At 50.7% G+C, this 13,969-nt stretch overlaps 1 protein-coding gene across 1 annotated transcript in view; it reads right to left on the bottom strand.

The window, feature by feature from the left end:
- The window catches only part of SPOPL (speckle type BTB/POZ protein like), a 30,708-nt gene extending 21,800 nt beyond the window's left edge, over positions 1-8,908 (bottom strand). The window contains exons 1-2 of the mRNA XM_066575166.1: positions 8,568-8,908; positions 78-199 (exon numbers count right to left, since the gene is read on the bottom strand). Coding sequence (XP_066431263.1) covers positions 78-199; positions 8,568-8,645 — 200 coding nt within the window. The 5' untranslated portion in view covers positions 8,646-8,908. The remainder of the gene's footprint in view (positions 1-77; positions 200-8,567) is intronic.
- Between the last annotated feature and the right edge of the window lie 5,061 nt (positions 8,909-13,969).

Here is a 13,969-nt window from a genome sequence, read left to right as displayed (position 1 = left end):
TGGTGAAGAGAAGACACCCAGCCGTGAGGTGGGACCTTCAGGACCAGCAGCACGCGCCGCTTATGGCTGCTTCTTACCATTTCATCTTATCATTTGGCCCCGATGAAAAAGTAGAACTTTTTAAAACTTCACCCATTTCTTCTCGGCAAAAGCTGAAGTTACTGATGGTCCACATGTAGGAAAACTTCACTACTTTGACCTGCGAAGAGACGCCAAAGCGTTAGAAGCTTCATACATCAGGAAGAGAGAAATGACAAAGTTTACAGTCAGAGGAGTTTACAAGGATTGATCCCCATAATAGCAGCAGGTCTAAGGGCCTCGCTCCCACGGGCGCTAAGGTAGCGTCCTCGCTGTGGTTACCGGTTCACGGACTGCGGCCGATTACAGCCTTATTGTTGCTACAGTCCAAGTCACTTCCATCTCCCGGGTCACAGGCATTAGCCAGAACGGCTAGTTATTGCTTGATTAATAAAGATGTCCGAGTATAGGCATCCCCATGCCGATGACACCGGGGGCCCCCTAGGAGCCATTACTAAGGAGTGGCCCATCTGCTGACTCCACCCCTGCTGCTGCCAGGTCTGGGTCACGAGGGACGACACTCACCCACCATGTAGATACAAACTCATATTAGCCTGCCCTCAGCAAACCGGCCAAATGGGTCCGACCAAAGACGGGGTAGAAAGTCCCCTCAGCCTAGTCCCCGCCCACCCTTACATAGCTGCAGAAAGGTCATGTGATCAATGACATCACAAGTCTAAGGCCTCCCTCGCACAGGCGTTTGCAGAATCGCTGCGTTTACGGCGGTTTCAGCAGCGTTGCCATGTGTCTCTGACAACATTTTGGCAGCCAAGGAAGTTGAAAAAAAGAAAGCAGCCTCACCTAGCGGACGCCGTCCGGGTCCAATTGGTTCTTTAGCGCCGACTCAGCCAATCAAAGCCAGCGCTCGATGAACCAATCAGAACAATCTCTGGCTGGAGGTGGGGTTTTCGACCCCCATTACCAGCAATAGATGCTCTGTAGGTGCTGACAACTGTACAGGAAGCCTGCAGGAGCGCTAGAGAGCAGCAGGAGGGACCCGGACGGCACCTGCTAGGGAAGTATTGCTTTTTTTTTTTCTCTCCTCACACAGTGTAGCTAGGGTGTTTAGGGGTGCTTGCCCCTCATTAGTGTGCAGCAGGATTCTGTCTTTGCTAGAGAGAGGCCTGCAACATCACTGATACGGGGCAAGCCCCCCAAAACAGCTATCTGTGCAAGGAGTCTGGCTTGACTTTCAATTCCCGGTCATTGTTACAAGGCTTGTATAAAAAGAGTCTAACATTGACTTGCAGGAATGCTGCCTTCCAATAGGTGGCACTGCAGAAGTATTGTTCCACCTCCGTTATTTGCATATTACCCAGAGGAGCATGAAAGGCCTATAAGTCTCCTCACTCACCGTCTAGATGCTCTCCCTGAGGAGAAACAATAGCGTTTCTGACCCCCGTCTTATATAAAAGTCATGGTTAAATTTAGTCATACCCTCCATGTAAAACCAGACACTATATAAGACATGAGCCTCCCCGAGTCTATGAAGCGTCCAGAACTTGTATCCAGAGCTTGAATACAAGATGTGATATGGTGGGCATGGAGGCTCTAGTACCCTGTTGTACCATCTCTATCTTGGATACATGAGGTGATACAAGCGGACATGGAAACATACAGGTTCTGTCTGGTATCCAGCAGTATAACAATCCACATTTGCTGTAACTGAGCCTCTAGATTATGTAAACTCGTAGGCTGTGGAAGTTGGTGTCCCAGATGGTCCCATATATGTTCTATTGGCGATAAACCTGAAGACCAGTCACGGAGGTGTGACAATGTTGTGGGGGCTATTTTAATCCCCTTGTGTGTGCGGCCGAGTATTATCCTGCTGCCTCTTGAAAGCTGCCATGAGAGGAACACATGTAGCTGCAGGATGTGCTGAACATATCGCTGAGCTGTCATTGTCCCTCGTACCAATACTAGGGGGGGGGGACAGAAACCGCCTTGTGTGCCCTCACACATCCACTGGTCCCAACACCTCCTAACAGTCTGGTCAGACGCTCCTCTCTACTGGTGGTCTGTCGGGGGTCCTGAGCCCGGTCACCTTGTGTGCCCCCAACTACTGGTCCCAACACCCCCTAACAGACTGGTCAGATGCTTCTCTCTACCAATGGTCTGTAGGGGGCATCCTGAGCCCGGTCACCTTGTGTGCCCCCATCCACTGGTCCCAACACCTCCTAACAGTCGGGACAGAACGGCCGGTGGGGGAAAATTCATCGCTACGACCCTCCAGCTTCTCACATCCCAATAACGCGCCCCTCTCTGGTAACGGGGTGAAATCTCTTCTCTGTGTCGTAGAGGCATCTAGTGACCAACAAGCTCTACACAAGCGGAAGAAGAGGTCACTACACACAAGGAGCCTCTTATAGGCCAGAGGGGGGACCCACTTTTAAGGCCTCCGGTGACAAAACTGTTCATTTAATCACAACTCTCATCATCTACAGATCTGCCCGAAATGGAACCGCAGGACGAGGTCTGCACCAGAACAATAACCATTTGAGATCATGAGGATCTTTTAATGTTTGAGGTTACATGCTGAATGGTCTCCTCTGCTTTTTAATTATGATGCTTTATAGGTCCTGTAATTGTACATTTCTTGTGCATATGGCCCAAGGATGAAGTAATTGCAGCCATGAAACGTGTTGCCTAATAAATCTTTACAAGAAGCGCTCCGTCTCCCGTCCAGACCACCTTGGAAGCCCTCTCCTTTCCTTCAGGTTGTAGCTATAGGAAGTCTGCCATACGTCCAAATATAAAAAAGCTCCACAGGGAACCCAGTCAGCGGCTCACACATTTTGGTAATTATTTCTTACTCCGAACCTAGAAGACCTGGACGGTTATGGCACAAACCCTAAAAAGGTGGCTGACCTCACGTGGTGGTTCAGGCCATGCAGCTCAACATCCGAACCACCTCCTCTAGTTGTCCACGTTATTGACTAGTCAGCAATATAGACACGGCGAGGGAAAGTCTGTTGCGCGAGGAGACCACGTATGAGAGAATAGCCTACTTCTACCAGAGTCCGGAGGGGTACCTTCTCTAGGAGCCTCTGGGACCTGATTGGCGAGCAGCCAACACTACGTAACACATGCACCACAGTTTCTCCAGCAGTAAAGGGGCGTCTAGTCGGCACAAACTTGTTTTTTTGAGCAGGAATTAGAATGAGCTTTATTCAGGGATCTTTGATGGACTATTCTGTAACCATTAGGCCATTCTCACACATTGTCCGAGCGCGGTCTGCTCCATTATACCGTGTTTAGCACCTCAATGATGGGTTGCGCTAAATCCCACTGTAGGAGGCAGGAGAGGACATCTGAAAATGAAAGTGAAGTTGCGTGGTTTTTCCGGTCGCACGTGTGAGTGGCCTTAGACAATGAGATCAGTCAGCATCCAGGGATTGCTTGATGTCCCATTAGAGGGGTATTCAGCTCAGCGGACCCCACTAGTGAAAAGCGAGGGTCCGAAGAGAAACCTATAGACTTTACAATCCAAGGAAAAACTCCTTAAAAAGAAGGTCGACCTTCAGGAGCCATTAGAATAACTCATGGGAGGACAGAAACCCCCAATCTAAGACAAGCCTTTTATAATGAAACTGCTGTGAAATACTGGAGGGTGAACAAGCTGCCGCCAGCAGCGTCACACAGGAACCTCCAGCGCTTAAAACAGGAGTCAGACCAAAAATATGGCGCATGTAGTAATTCAGGCCATCCGTGACCGGCTTAAGGAGATCCTTTCTAAGAGATCGGGAATGGTCACAAGATTTCTACTTCAGTAAGAACCCCAACGTGGCAGCATCACACCTCACATGGAGACCGCAGCAAACATTCCCCCCGCAGAAGTCATCCAACATCTTCCCATATTTGCATAAGCCCACCCACAAAGACGTTACATCCCTGGCGCCCTCTATTTTAGGAGAACACTCCTGGTAAGCGGTTTCCACCCAATTCATGTTTGCCTATTTGTATTGGTTTCATTTCGCCCTTCTGGGTGCACCGAGTCACAACTACAGATATCTCCTGTATACTCCAACTGCCCCAGATCCAGTGGGACCACCCCAGATCCAGCGGGGCCACCCCACTGTCCTGGGAAGCCTGCCGTACAGACAGATGCACAGTCAGCACCACATGTGGGATTTGCCCAATCTATTGGAGAGTGACTTTCAAGCGGAGATACTGGTGAACAAGGTGGTGGAGCAATCAGACCAAGTGGGGGTGGGGGGGGGACCGAGAGCATGCTCTCTGTGTATGGAGAGTGTTAGGCTGCCTGTCCACGGGCGTAGCGATATCCTGCGGCAGATCTCCGCAGGGAGCAGGAGCCAGCTGACGGATCTCCGCGGTGAGCCTATTTGACAGATCCAGCTGCAGAGAATTGCGGCAAATCACAGCATGCTGCGATTTGCTGCCCGCGAGCGAATGTTATCGCGTGGACAGGGATGTTGCGCTTTCCATAGCAACGCTACGGAAAGCGTTCACTGCGTTCCCCACGGCCGGATTATCGCCACAGGGAATGCAATGAAAATTCGCCCGTGGACAGGCCCAGGAGGCATCTTTGTTATGGGGGAACCATTGCTGAATGCCATGCAAAGAGGGCACTGTGAAAGTCTGTGTGGCACAACAGGCACTATTAATATGTGGGGGGGCAAAGGGACCGCCTGTAGAAGGCAGTATTACAGCGTGAGTCACAGAAAGCGGCATTATTACAGCGTTTCCCGCTATTTCTTAGGGAACTATCGTAGACACAGCGGCTTGTGAGGAGGTTGCTGGAAGAGCCAAACACATCTGGGCAGCAAACTCTGGAAAGACGAGTCATCTTGGCAGAGGAGAAGAAAAGGGAAAGTAAGACGACTCCAACCAAAAAGACGTGACGTGTGAGTCAGCGGATGTAACCGTACCGCACGGCTGTCAGAGCGCCTGTGTAGCACCGCTGCCGATTCCGATGCTTCGTTTCCATTGCAGACCTGCTGTAGACCTTCCGCCTCAGGGTGCGGCGACTGTCACCAAAAGTCAGAGTGCGCCCTGCAACAATGCAGATCACTGGACGTCCATGCCCTCGTGTTTATGGCTCGCTAGCTGCAGACGTTGCAAGCCAAGCCTGCCCCATATACAGGCCTGAAGACGCCAGTCACGGAGGGGGTGATGCCGAGGCTGCAGCAGGCAGCGTTCACACCAGCCGCGCCATTTCCATTTTGCTGATCCGTTGTGGGAAAAGCAAAACAAAGAAAAGGTTTCCGTTTTCCTGTCAAGAAAAATGCACTGAAGCGGAAATCCCTCAGTTTCAGCCCATTTCTGCCTTTTCCATCTTCATTCTGGGGTTTTCTTCTTTTAATTACATTGTAGTTAATGAAGGGCGGAACTAGAAGACAATCCGCCTGCGAGAACACGGCCTACATGTAGCAGATAGACCCGACATGCTACATTCACACTAGCGTTGGGTGGGTTGGGGGCGGACGGGCGGACAACTGTATGTCCATGTGTCAACTACTGCAGGAACAAAGCCTCAGACCCCCAGATTACAGACCCGTGGGGTACAAATAATAACTCCATGGTAACCTGATGCACAGCTTCACCTGGATCCGGGAACGCTCCGCCTTGTGTGGATCCAGTCCAACCTCCACCAATCAGAATATTACACCTCCGCCAACCTGATCCTTGGGCTCAACAAGAACAGCGAGTGCCAACTGACAGGCAGCGCAACGCCACAGGGGCCAGAAATGGGTAACATAACTTTGGCAGATTGGAACATATTACACCGGCACACAGCCGGGGCTCGCCCAGCGCCCAGGCTCCCCCAGCACCCAGGCTCCCCCAGCACCCAGGCTCCCCCAGCACCCAGCGCTCAGGCTCCCCCAGCACCCAGCGCTCAGGCTCCCCCAGCACCCAATGCTGGAACCACACAAGATACAAAAAAAGATTACTTACTTAATTATACACACAGGGGGTCCAGAACACCTGCAGACCCTCACCCTTTCTTATATGTTTTTTCTGTCCTTGTGACGACAAAACGGGAGAAATCTTTCTACATTGTTAAAAATGACCCCCCCCCCCCCCCCCCCCCATTCCGCAGTGCCATAAGTCTTCACACCCCTGTACTCAGTTGGAGCCCCTTTGGCAGCGATCCCAGTATCCAGTCCTCTTGGGGATGATGCCACAAGGTTTGCACCCCTGGATTTGAAAGGGGTCTTCTGTCAGGTTGGTTGGGGGCCGTCTGTGGACAGCCATTGTCAGGTCTCCCCACAGATGTCCCATTGGGTTCAGGGCTCTGGCCGGCCCCTCAAGGACATTCACAGAGTTGTCCCCAATCCTGGGTGGTCTTGGCTGGGGTCTTAGGGTCATTGTCTTGTTGGAAGATGACCCTTCTGCCCGGTCTGAGGTCCCTTGTGCTCTGAATCAGGTGGTCATTATCTCTGTACTTTACTCCATTTAGCTTTCCATCCACCCTGACCGGTCTCCCCTCCCCCACATGATACTCCACCATCAGGCTTCACTGTAGGGATGGTATTGGGCAGGTGATGAGCAGCGCCTGGTTTCCTCCAGACAGAAAGCTTAGAGGCCAGAATATTCCATCTTTCTGTCATCCGAGCAGAGAATCTTGTTTGTCGCAGTCTGAGGGTCCTTTAGGGTCTTTTTGGTAACTCCAGGGGGCTTCCATGTGTCTTACTGAGGAGGCTTCTTTCTAGTCCCTCCACCATAAAGCCCAGATTGGTGGAGGCTGCAGTGATGGTCGGCCTCTGGAAGTTTCTCCCATCTGCACAGGATCTTTAGAGCTCAGCCAGAGTGACCATTGGGTTCTTAGTCACTTCCCTTTCAAGACCCTTCTAGTTTGGGGGGGGGGGGGGGGGTCGGCGGCTCTAGGAAGAGTCCCGGTTGTTCCTCCATGTAAGTATTATGGGGGCCGCTGGGCTCTTGGTCTCCTCTCTTACTGAGATCCTTCTCCGCCTTAGTTTGGTGGGTCGGCGGCTTTAGGACGAGTCTCGGTTGTTCTTCGATGTAAGTATTATGGGGGCCGCTGGGCTCCTGGTCACCTCTCTTACAAGACCCTTCTCCGCCTTAGTTTGGAGGTCGGTAGCTCTGGAAGAGTCCTGGTTGTTCTTCCATGTAAGTATTATAGGGGCCGCTGGGCTCTTGGTCTCCTCTCTTACTGAGACCCTTCTCCCCTTAGTTTGGTGGGTCGGCGGCTTTAGGAAGAGTCCTGGTTGTTCTTCCATGTAAGTATTATGGGGGCCGCTGGGCTTTTAGGAACTTTCAGGGCAGCAGTTTTTTTTTTATCTCCCCCAGATCTGCGCCTCCACACAATCCAGTCTCCGAGCTCTGCAGGCAGTTCTCTCCTCCTCATGGACTGGTTTTGGCTCTGATCTGCATTGTGAGCGGTGAGACCTTATATAGGGGGGGGGGGGGGGGTTGTGTCCAATCAGCTGAATTTACTCCAGGTGACTCCAATTAAGGTGTAGAGACATCTCAGATGATCCAGAAATGGAACCCCAGAGGGTCACGTGTCATCAGAGGGTGTGACTACTTCTGTCACCTCAAAAAGGGAGGTTTGCATTAAAAAAAAAAAAAAAAAAAATACAAAGTTTTCTGCAGTTTTGTTGTCACTTTGTCATTAAGGGGTCTGAGTGCAGAATGAGGGGGACACAATGTGTAGAAGGTTACCGGACCCCTGTATATATAACTCGCCTGTCAGCTGAGCAGCTTCTACTGGCTGTCACTCTGTAGGCGGAGTCAGCGCTGCCGACTGTGCATGGGGAAGGTTTCTGCAAGACGCACCCAAAGACACAGAAACATCTGCACCGACATCCGTGTGTCGGGAGCGTTCACGGGGGAGCCGGGAGCGTTCACGGGGGAGCCGGGAGCGTTCACGGGGGAGCCGGGAGCGTTCACGGGGGAGCCGGGAGCGTTCACGGGGGAGCCGGGAGCGTTCACGGGGGAGCCGGGAGCGTTCACGGGGAGCCGCGCTTTGTGCGTTACGAGCCACATGAAGATACAAGCCGCTATTGGCCACGAATATATTTATACGGCGACCTCACGCCGCGCCGCTGGGAGACGGGAAAACAATGCCGCCTGTTCTATGTTCGTAGAAGTCTCTCACAAGATAACATGCAGATGTGCGGGTAAGCGCCATCCCAGTAAACACCCAACACTCGCCCCCAGGTCAACGCCATCCTGGGTAAACGCCCGCCCCCGGTAAGCGCCATCCCCCGGTAAGCGCCATCCCCCGGTAAACGCCCGCCCCCGGTAAGCGCCCCCCCAGTGAACACCCGCCCCCGGTAAGCGCCCCCCCAGTGAACACCCGCCCCCGACGCTCTATCCATCCCTACGAAGAGCGGCAGACCGGCGGCCGCTCTCTGTGCTAGTTGTGAGGCCGCTGCGCGTCCAGCCACGCTCCACCATCACCTAGCGGACACTCGGCCTGGCTGGGACTTGTAGTCCCCGGCTCTGCTGTCACCAGGTGTCACAATGTATCAGCAGCCTCACAGATGCCAGATGTTGTTTACCTGCGTGTAACACCAGCTCTCCGCCACCGGTCCACTGGGCGCCTCTACAGGGGGAGGGGGCGACGGCCCTCCTGACATGCTGCCTCCCGGGGAAAATCAGCCTCCACAGATGAAGATTTGGCTTTTAGGCTTTTTGTCACTTTCGCAGACATAGACGAGGCCGGCCTGTCACTCCATGGCGCCATGGGCGGGAGAGCCTCAGCCGCGGCGGCCCCCCGGGAGCTCACATGGTATCGCCCGGCGCATCGTCTCACACTTCTATCAATGTAAATAGATGTTCCCAATTCTGCCGGTATTGGCAGCTATCAGGGACTCACAGCGCGCACTGCGCATGCCCAACCAAATCTCGGCAGCAGCTAATACCGCGAGATTTATCCACGCAGGCGCAATGAGCTTCGGAGCGGCCAGCTTCACAAATAGAGCTGAGCATGCGTAGAAGATCATTCGCGAGCATAAAAGAGCGCATGCGCTGTTGCTATGTTCTGTGTAGCGTGCTGTCAGCGAAGGAAAGGGGCAGAGCGGCCGTGCGAGGCGCTCCCGTGACTTATGGCGTCTGCGTGGGTGTTCAGTGTGTGAGGGGCTTGTTGTACCCAAGTAATGTCAGCCTGGCAGCTCACGAGCGATCAGCGGCCGACCGCCTTCCATCATCTAGCGCCATTATAAGCTTCCGCCTTCCCAGAGCTGCTCTGAGGCTGCGACTGACGGAACCCGCCAGCAGGAGGCGTCGTGGCAGCTTCATGTCTGCGCATGTTCCTGTGACGACACTATAGAGATCCGTTGGCGCGGTCGGCAGTAACTGACCCGCGAGGTAAGTATGTGTGCCGCGCCACCGGAGACAGAAGGGTTAATGGTTACCGGTCTACAAAGTGACCAAACAAGAGGGACGTAACCCATCGCATCCGCTGCGCCGCCCTTCACCTCCATCGGGACTTCTCGGGACGCTTGCACACAGTTTTTGAAGTCTCTCGGCAGGAAGGTCACAGATCTTCCGTCGCCTCGCTCCAATCCTTCCGTCTCTTGACATATGATGAGATTGGACGCAGCCGGAATAAACCCGCGGCGGTCCAATGGCGCAGCTCTAGTGGTTAACCCTTAATGCTCTATGATGCCAGTTTACGTCCCGGCTGCCTGGCACTTGCTACAACAGGACATAAACTTACATGGTGTGACTGACGGCCACCACAACCGATCCCGGCCACCAGAACTCTGATCCCCGCTGTTAACCCCTAACATGCTGCACTCGATGCTCACCGTGGCATGTAGAGGATAAACAGGGAGCACGCTGCCCGGGGTCCAGGTCAGCCATGACGTGATCACTAGCAGCAGTGATAATGCACCGCAGTACTGAAGGACTGCAGTGTTTTATCGGAGCGATCATAGCATCGCCGGTTCAAGGCCCCAGCAGGGAGGAAAATACTGCTAAAAAAACTTTAGGCAACATTCCCTTTAAAAAAACCTGCATCTGCTGTCCCTGCGGCCGGCGCCGCGCGATAAACTGAGCATACCGCAGAAAACATAGAAAGCCCTAAAAACCAACCAAAGTCATTATATTGTTCACTTTACTCCAGAAAATCCAAGTGATCGAAGGGCCTCCTGCCCGCGGGCGTGACTGACTGCACCAGCGGAATATCACAGCGGGGTCCGTCACGTGGCCCCCAAGGACCCCATGCTCGGATCCGCCGCGTGTATTATGTCGGCCGGCGTTTCCAAGTTGCGTCTGTTTTTGGGTTCCGCTCGTTGTTTCCAAGATGTCTTCCGAGTTCCGCCAATTAATGAGGATGAATGACATAACAGAATGTACTCAGGAGTGACTGGATGTAACAGAAGAGTGATTGACACAAAGAGAAGAAAGGCTTCAGTGTAGAGAACAGAAACTAAAGAAGCATATAGACGAAGGATTATAGAGGCAAGAACTATATATACTGAAGGTTAGAGACTGGGGATTACAGGAAGGATACAGAAAGAAGAATTATATGAAGAGAAGAATATAGAATGGGGGACTGCATTAAAATATATAAGGGCAGGGATCATATATACAGAAGGTTAGAGAGTGGAGATTACAGGAAGAGGGATGGAGAAGGAAATAGTTTGACAGATGTGTGAGTGAGTGCGTGCGAGTGTGTGTGTGTGTGAGAGTGCGTGCGTGTGTGTGAGTGCGTGCCACACATATCCAGTTGCGCGTGATTGGGGAATTTCAAAGTCAAGTGTCGTGGATTCTGCAGAATGTTGTAACACAACTAGATTTGTTGGAAAAAGCACAGTTTGCACAACTCCTTCTTAAAGGGGTTGTCCCGCGCCGAAACGGTTTTTTTTTTTTTTCAATAGCCCCCCCGTTTGGCGCGAGACAAACCCGATGCATGTGTTGAAAAAAAAAACCGGATAGTACTTACCCGAATCCCCGCGCTCCGGTGACTTCTTACTTACCTTGCGAAGATGGCCGCCGGGATCTTCACCCTCGGTGAACCACAGGTCTTCTGTGCGGTCCATTGCCGATTCCAGCCTCCTGATTGGCTGGAATCGGCACACGTGACGGGGCGGAGCTACGAGGAGCAGCTCTCCAGCACGAGCAGCCCCATTCAACACGGAGAAGACCGGACTGCGCAAGCGCGTCTAATCGAGCGATTAGACGCTGAAAATTAGACGGCACCATGGAGACGAGGACGCTAGCAACGGAACAGGTAAGTGAATAACTTCTGTATGGCTCATAATTAATGCACGATGTACATTACAAAGTGCATTAATATGGCCATACAGAAGTGTATACCCCACTTTGTTTCGCGGGACAACCCCTTTAAGCCACAACTGTTAATCAAGTGTCTACTTAGCTAGCTGCCAGGCTATAGGTCTGCCTGCTGCTTCTGCTCCTGACATTGAGACACAGCTACCATCACGTTATTATGGAGACCCCCAAGTCCTGCCGAGGATTTTTGATCTAGTGCCAGATTCATTTTGAACTCAAGTCTACAAAGTTTTCTGCTGATCTAGTAAGATTGAATTTACTATCTTTTTACTGTCTTGCGATGCCCTACCCTGGGCTACACCATTGTGAGAGCACAAGAGTTCCATGACTTCTGATCTTCAGACTTTCCTAACTACATTTTGTACCGTATTTGAGGAACCTGGTCGAATTTTGTCCACTCTCCTGCATCTACATCAAGGGTCCATGAATATGCCATACAATTTCATACTCTGGCCACAGAACTAGAATGGAATGACCAGGCTGTCCAGGCAGCATTCTGCAAAGGGCCTTCTGGCAGAATAAAAGATGAAGTTGACTGGCAGAGATCTCCCCTCATCTGTGGAGAACCTCATCCCTTTGGCCTCAAGAATTAATATCTGGTTCAGAGAATGCCTGCATGAATTTCTTGTGAGTAAAAGAATGTTTGTCTGGCTCACAGTTTTTCTAGAATACTTCATGTTTCTCCTTTTCAGTCTTCCGATGAACCTACTGAGGTAGAAAGAACCAAGCTTTCATGTGAGAAGGCAAACACAAAACGTATGCATATACTGCAGCAGTGATGGACATTTATTGAGCTCCTCCCCAGTAAAGCTGGGAAACTCTTCCTCCTAGGGACAGTAGGGTTGGCTGCGCTAGCTGAAACGGAGTCCTTTCCAATGTTTCTGCTACCTGCGTCCCTGACTTGTGGTGATTCCCAGTTCTCTTTGGAAACATACTTGGCCTCTGGTGCTGCTGGAACTTCATCCACCAGACCTTGGTGGTCAAGCACAGGATACCTGCACTACCCTTGATGAAGCCCACATCTGTCACTTCTGTTGGTCTGGAGCTTGTGCCTGATGTCATCAGGTGTGTCACTTTTGTTTTTTTTTTTGCACTGGATTTGCAAATTGGAGTTCTTCACAAAGGGAAAATGTATTTGCTGGATCTACCCAGAGCCAAAAACTTGGTGTTGTTGGGACTTCCTTAGCTTCATCGACTGGCATATTACTCTACTTTTAGCACACGCTTTTATACCCATTGTCTGCATACTATTGCTTCAGTCCTTAAACCAGGTCTACCTCAGTACGCTGTGTATGCAAATGTTATCAATAAGAGCCGTATACACCGTATAATTGTCCAATTGATCTCCTAGAGGTCAAGTGTATCCATTGTCTCTTCCTGAGACGCAAGCCATGTGTGCATACATCAAGGAGAATCTTTAGAGAGGTTTAATCCGAAAATCTTCACCAGCCAGCATAGGGTTCTTCGTAAAGAGGAAAGATGGTTCTTTGTAATGCAATGATTACAGAGGTCTAAATGCTGTTACCATAAAGAATAAATGTCCATTACCTTTAATCTCTGAACTGCTTGACAGTGTAGAAGGGGCTACCATTTTTACCAAGCTTTATTTCGTGGGGCATACACTGTCATCAGAGTACGTGAGAGTGACGAGTAGAAAACCGCAATCAACACCAGAGATGGACATAATAACCATATTGTCATGCCTTTTGGTTTGTGCAATGTCTGTGCTGTTTTTCAAGATTTTGTGAATGATGTCTTAAGAGACCTCCTGTATTTCTCTGTGATCATCCAACTAGATGACCTCTTTATATTTTTTGTGATATTACCTCGCACCACAAGTTTGTAAAAACAGTCTTACAGAGTTTACAGCGGAACCATCTTTATACCAAGCTTGAGAAACGTCTATCTGGACAGTCCAGTTTACCCTTCATCGAGGATATCATTTCAGCCAAAGGCCTCCTTATGGACAAAGAGAAACTGTCTGCTCTTCTCAATTGGCCTACACCTCAGAGTCCGAAGGCTATCTAGGGATTTTTGGGATTTGCACAATGCAAACCCTAAAAATTAATCATCGGAGGCTGAAGAGGCCTATACCAAACTAAAACAGATGTTTGCCAGTGCTTCTATTCTTTATCATCCTCACACCTCAAAACCATTCTATCTGGAGGTTAAGACTTCTTCCATGGGGACAGTATCCCTTCCATATAAAAAGAATTCCCAACTCTTTACTTCAGCTGAGAAAAATCGCCCCATTGGTGGTCGGGAGTTACTGGCAACCAAGATCAAATTAGAAGATTGGAGACACCTATTGGAAAGATCCTCTCATCCATTACACATCTATGCAGATCAAAAAAATTTGACCTATATTCAGTCTGCTCAGTACCTAAATTCTCGTCAGGCCTCTTTGGTCACTGTTTTTTCATCACGTTCAACTTCCTTCTACATTTCCATCCTGTGGAAAAGAAGACAAAAGCTGATGCCCTTTCCAGGTCTTTGATGCATCTGATGACAGTCCTAAGCCTCAATTTATTGAACCTGGAAAAATTGTTTCTGTTGATGCCACAGGTCTACGTGACATTCTTCCAGGAAAAACCTTTGTTCCTGCTGCTCAGAGGTCTCACATTCTTTCCTGGGGGCATGACTATAAACTGGCTGAACATCT

The sequence above is a fragment of the Eleutherodactylus coqui genome, chromosome 8 (genome assembly GCF_035609145.1).
Source record: "Eleutherodactylus coqui strain aEleCoq1 chromosome 8, aEleCoq1.hap1, whole genome shotgun sequence".
Classification (NCBI taxonomy): domain Eukaryota; kingdom Metazoa; phylum Chordata; class Amphibia; order Anura; family Eleutherodactylidae; genus Eleutherodactylus; species Eleutherodactylus coqui.
This window is presented reverse-complemented; position numbering and strand designations above follow the sequence as displayed.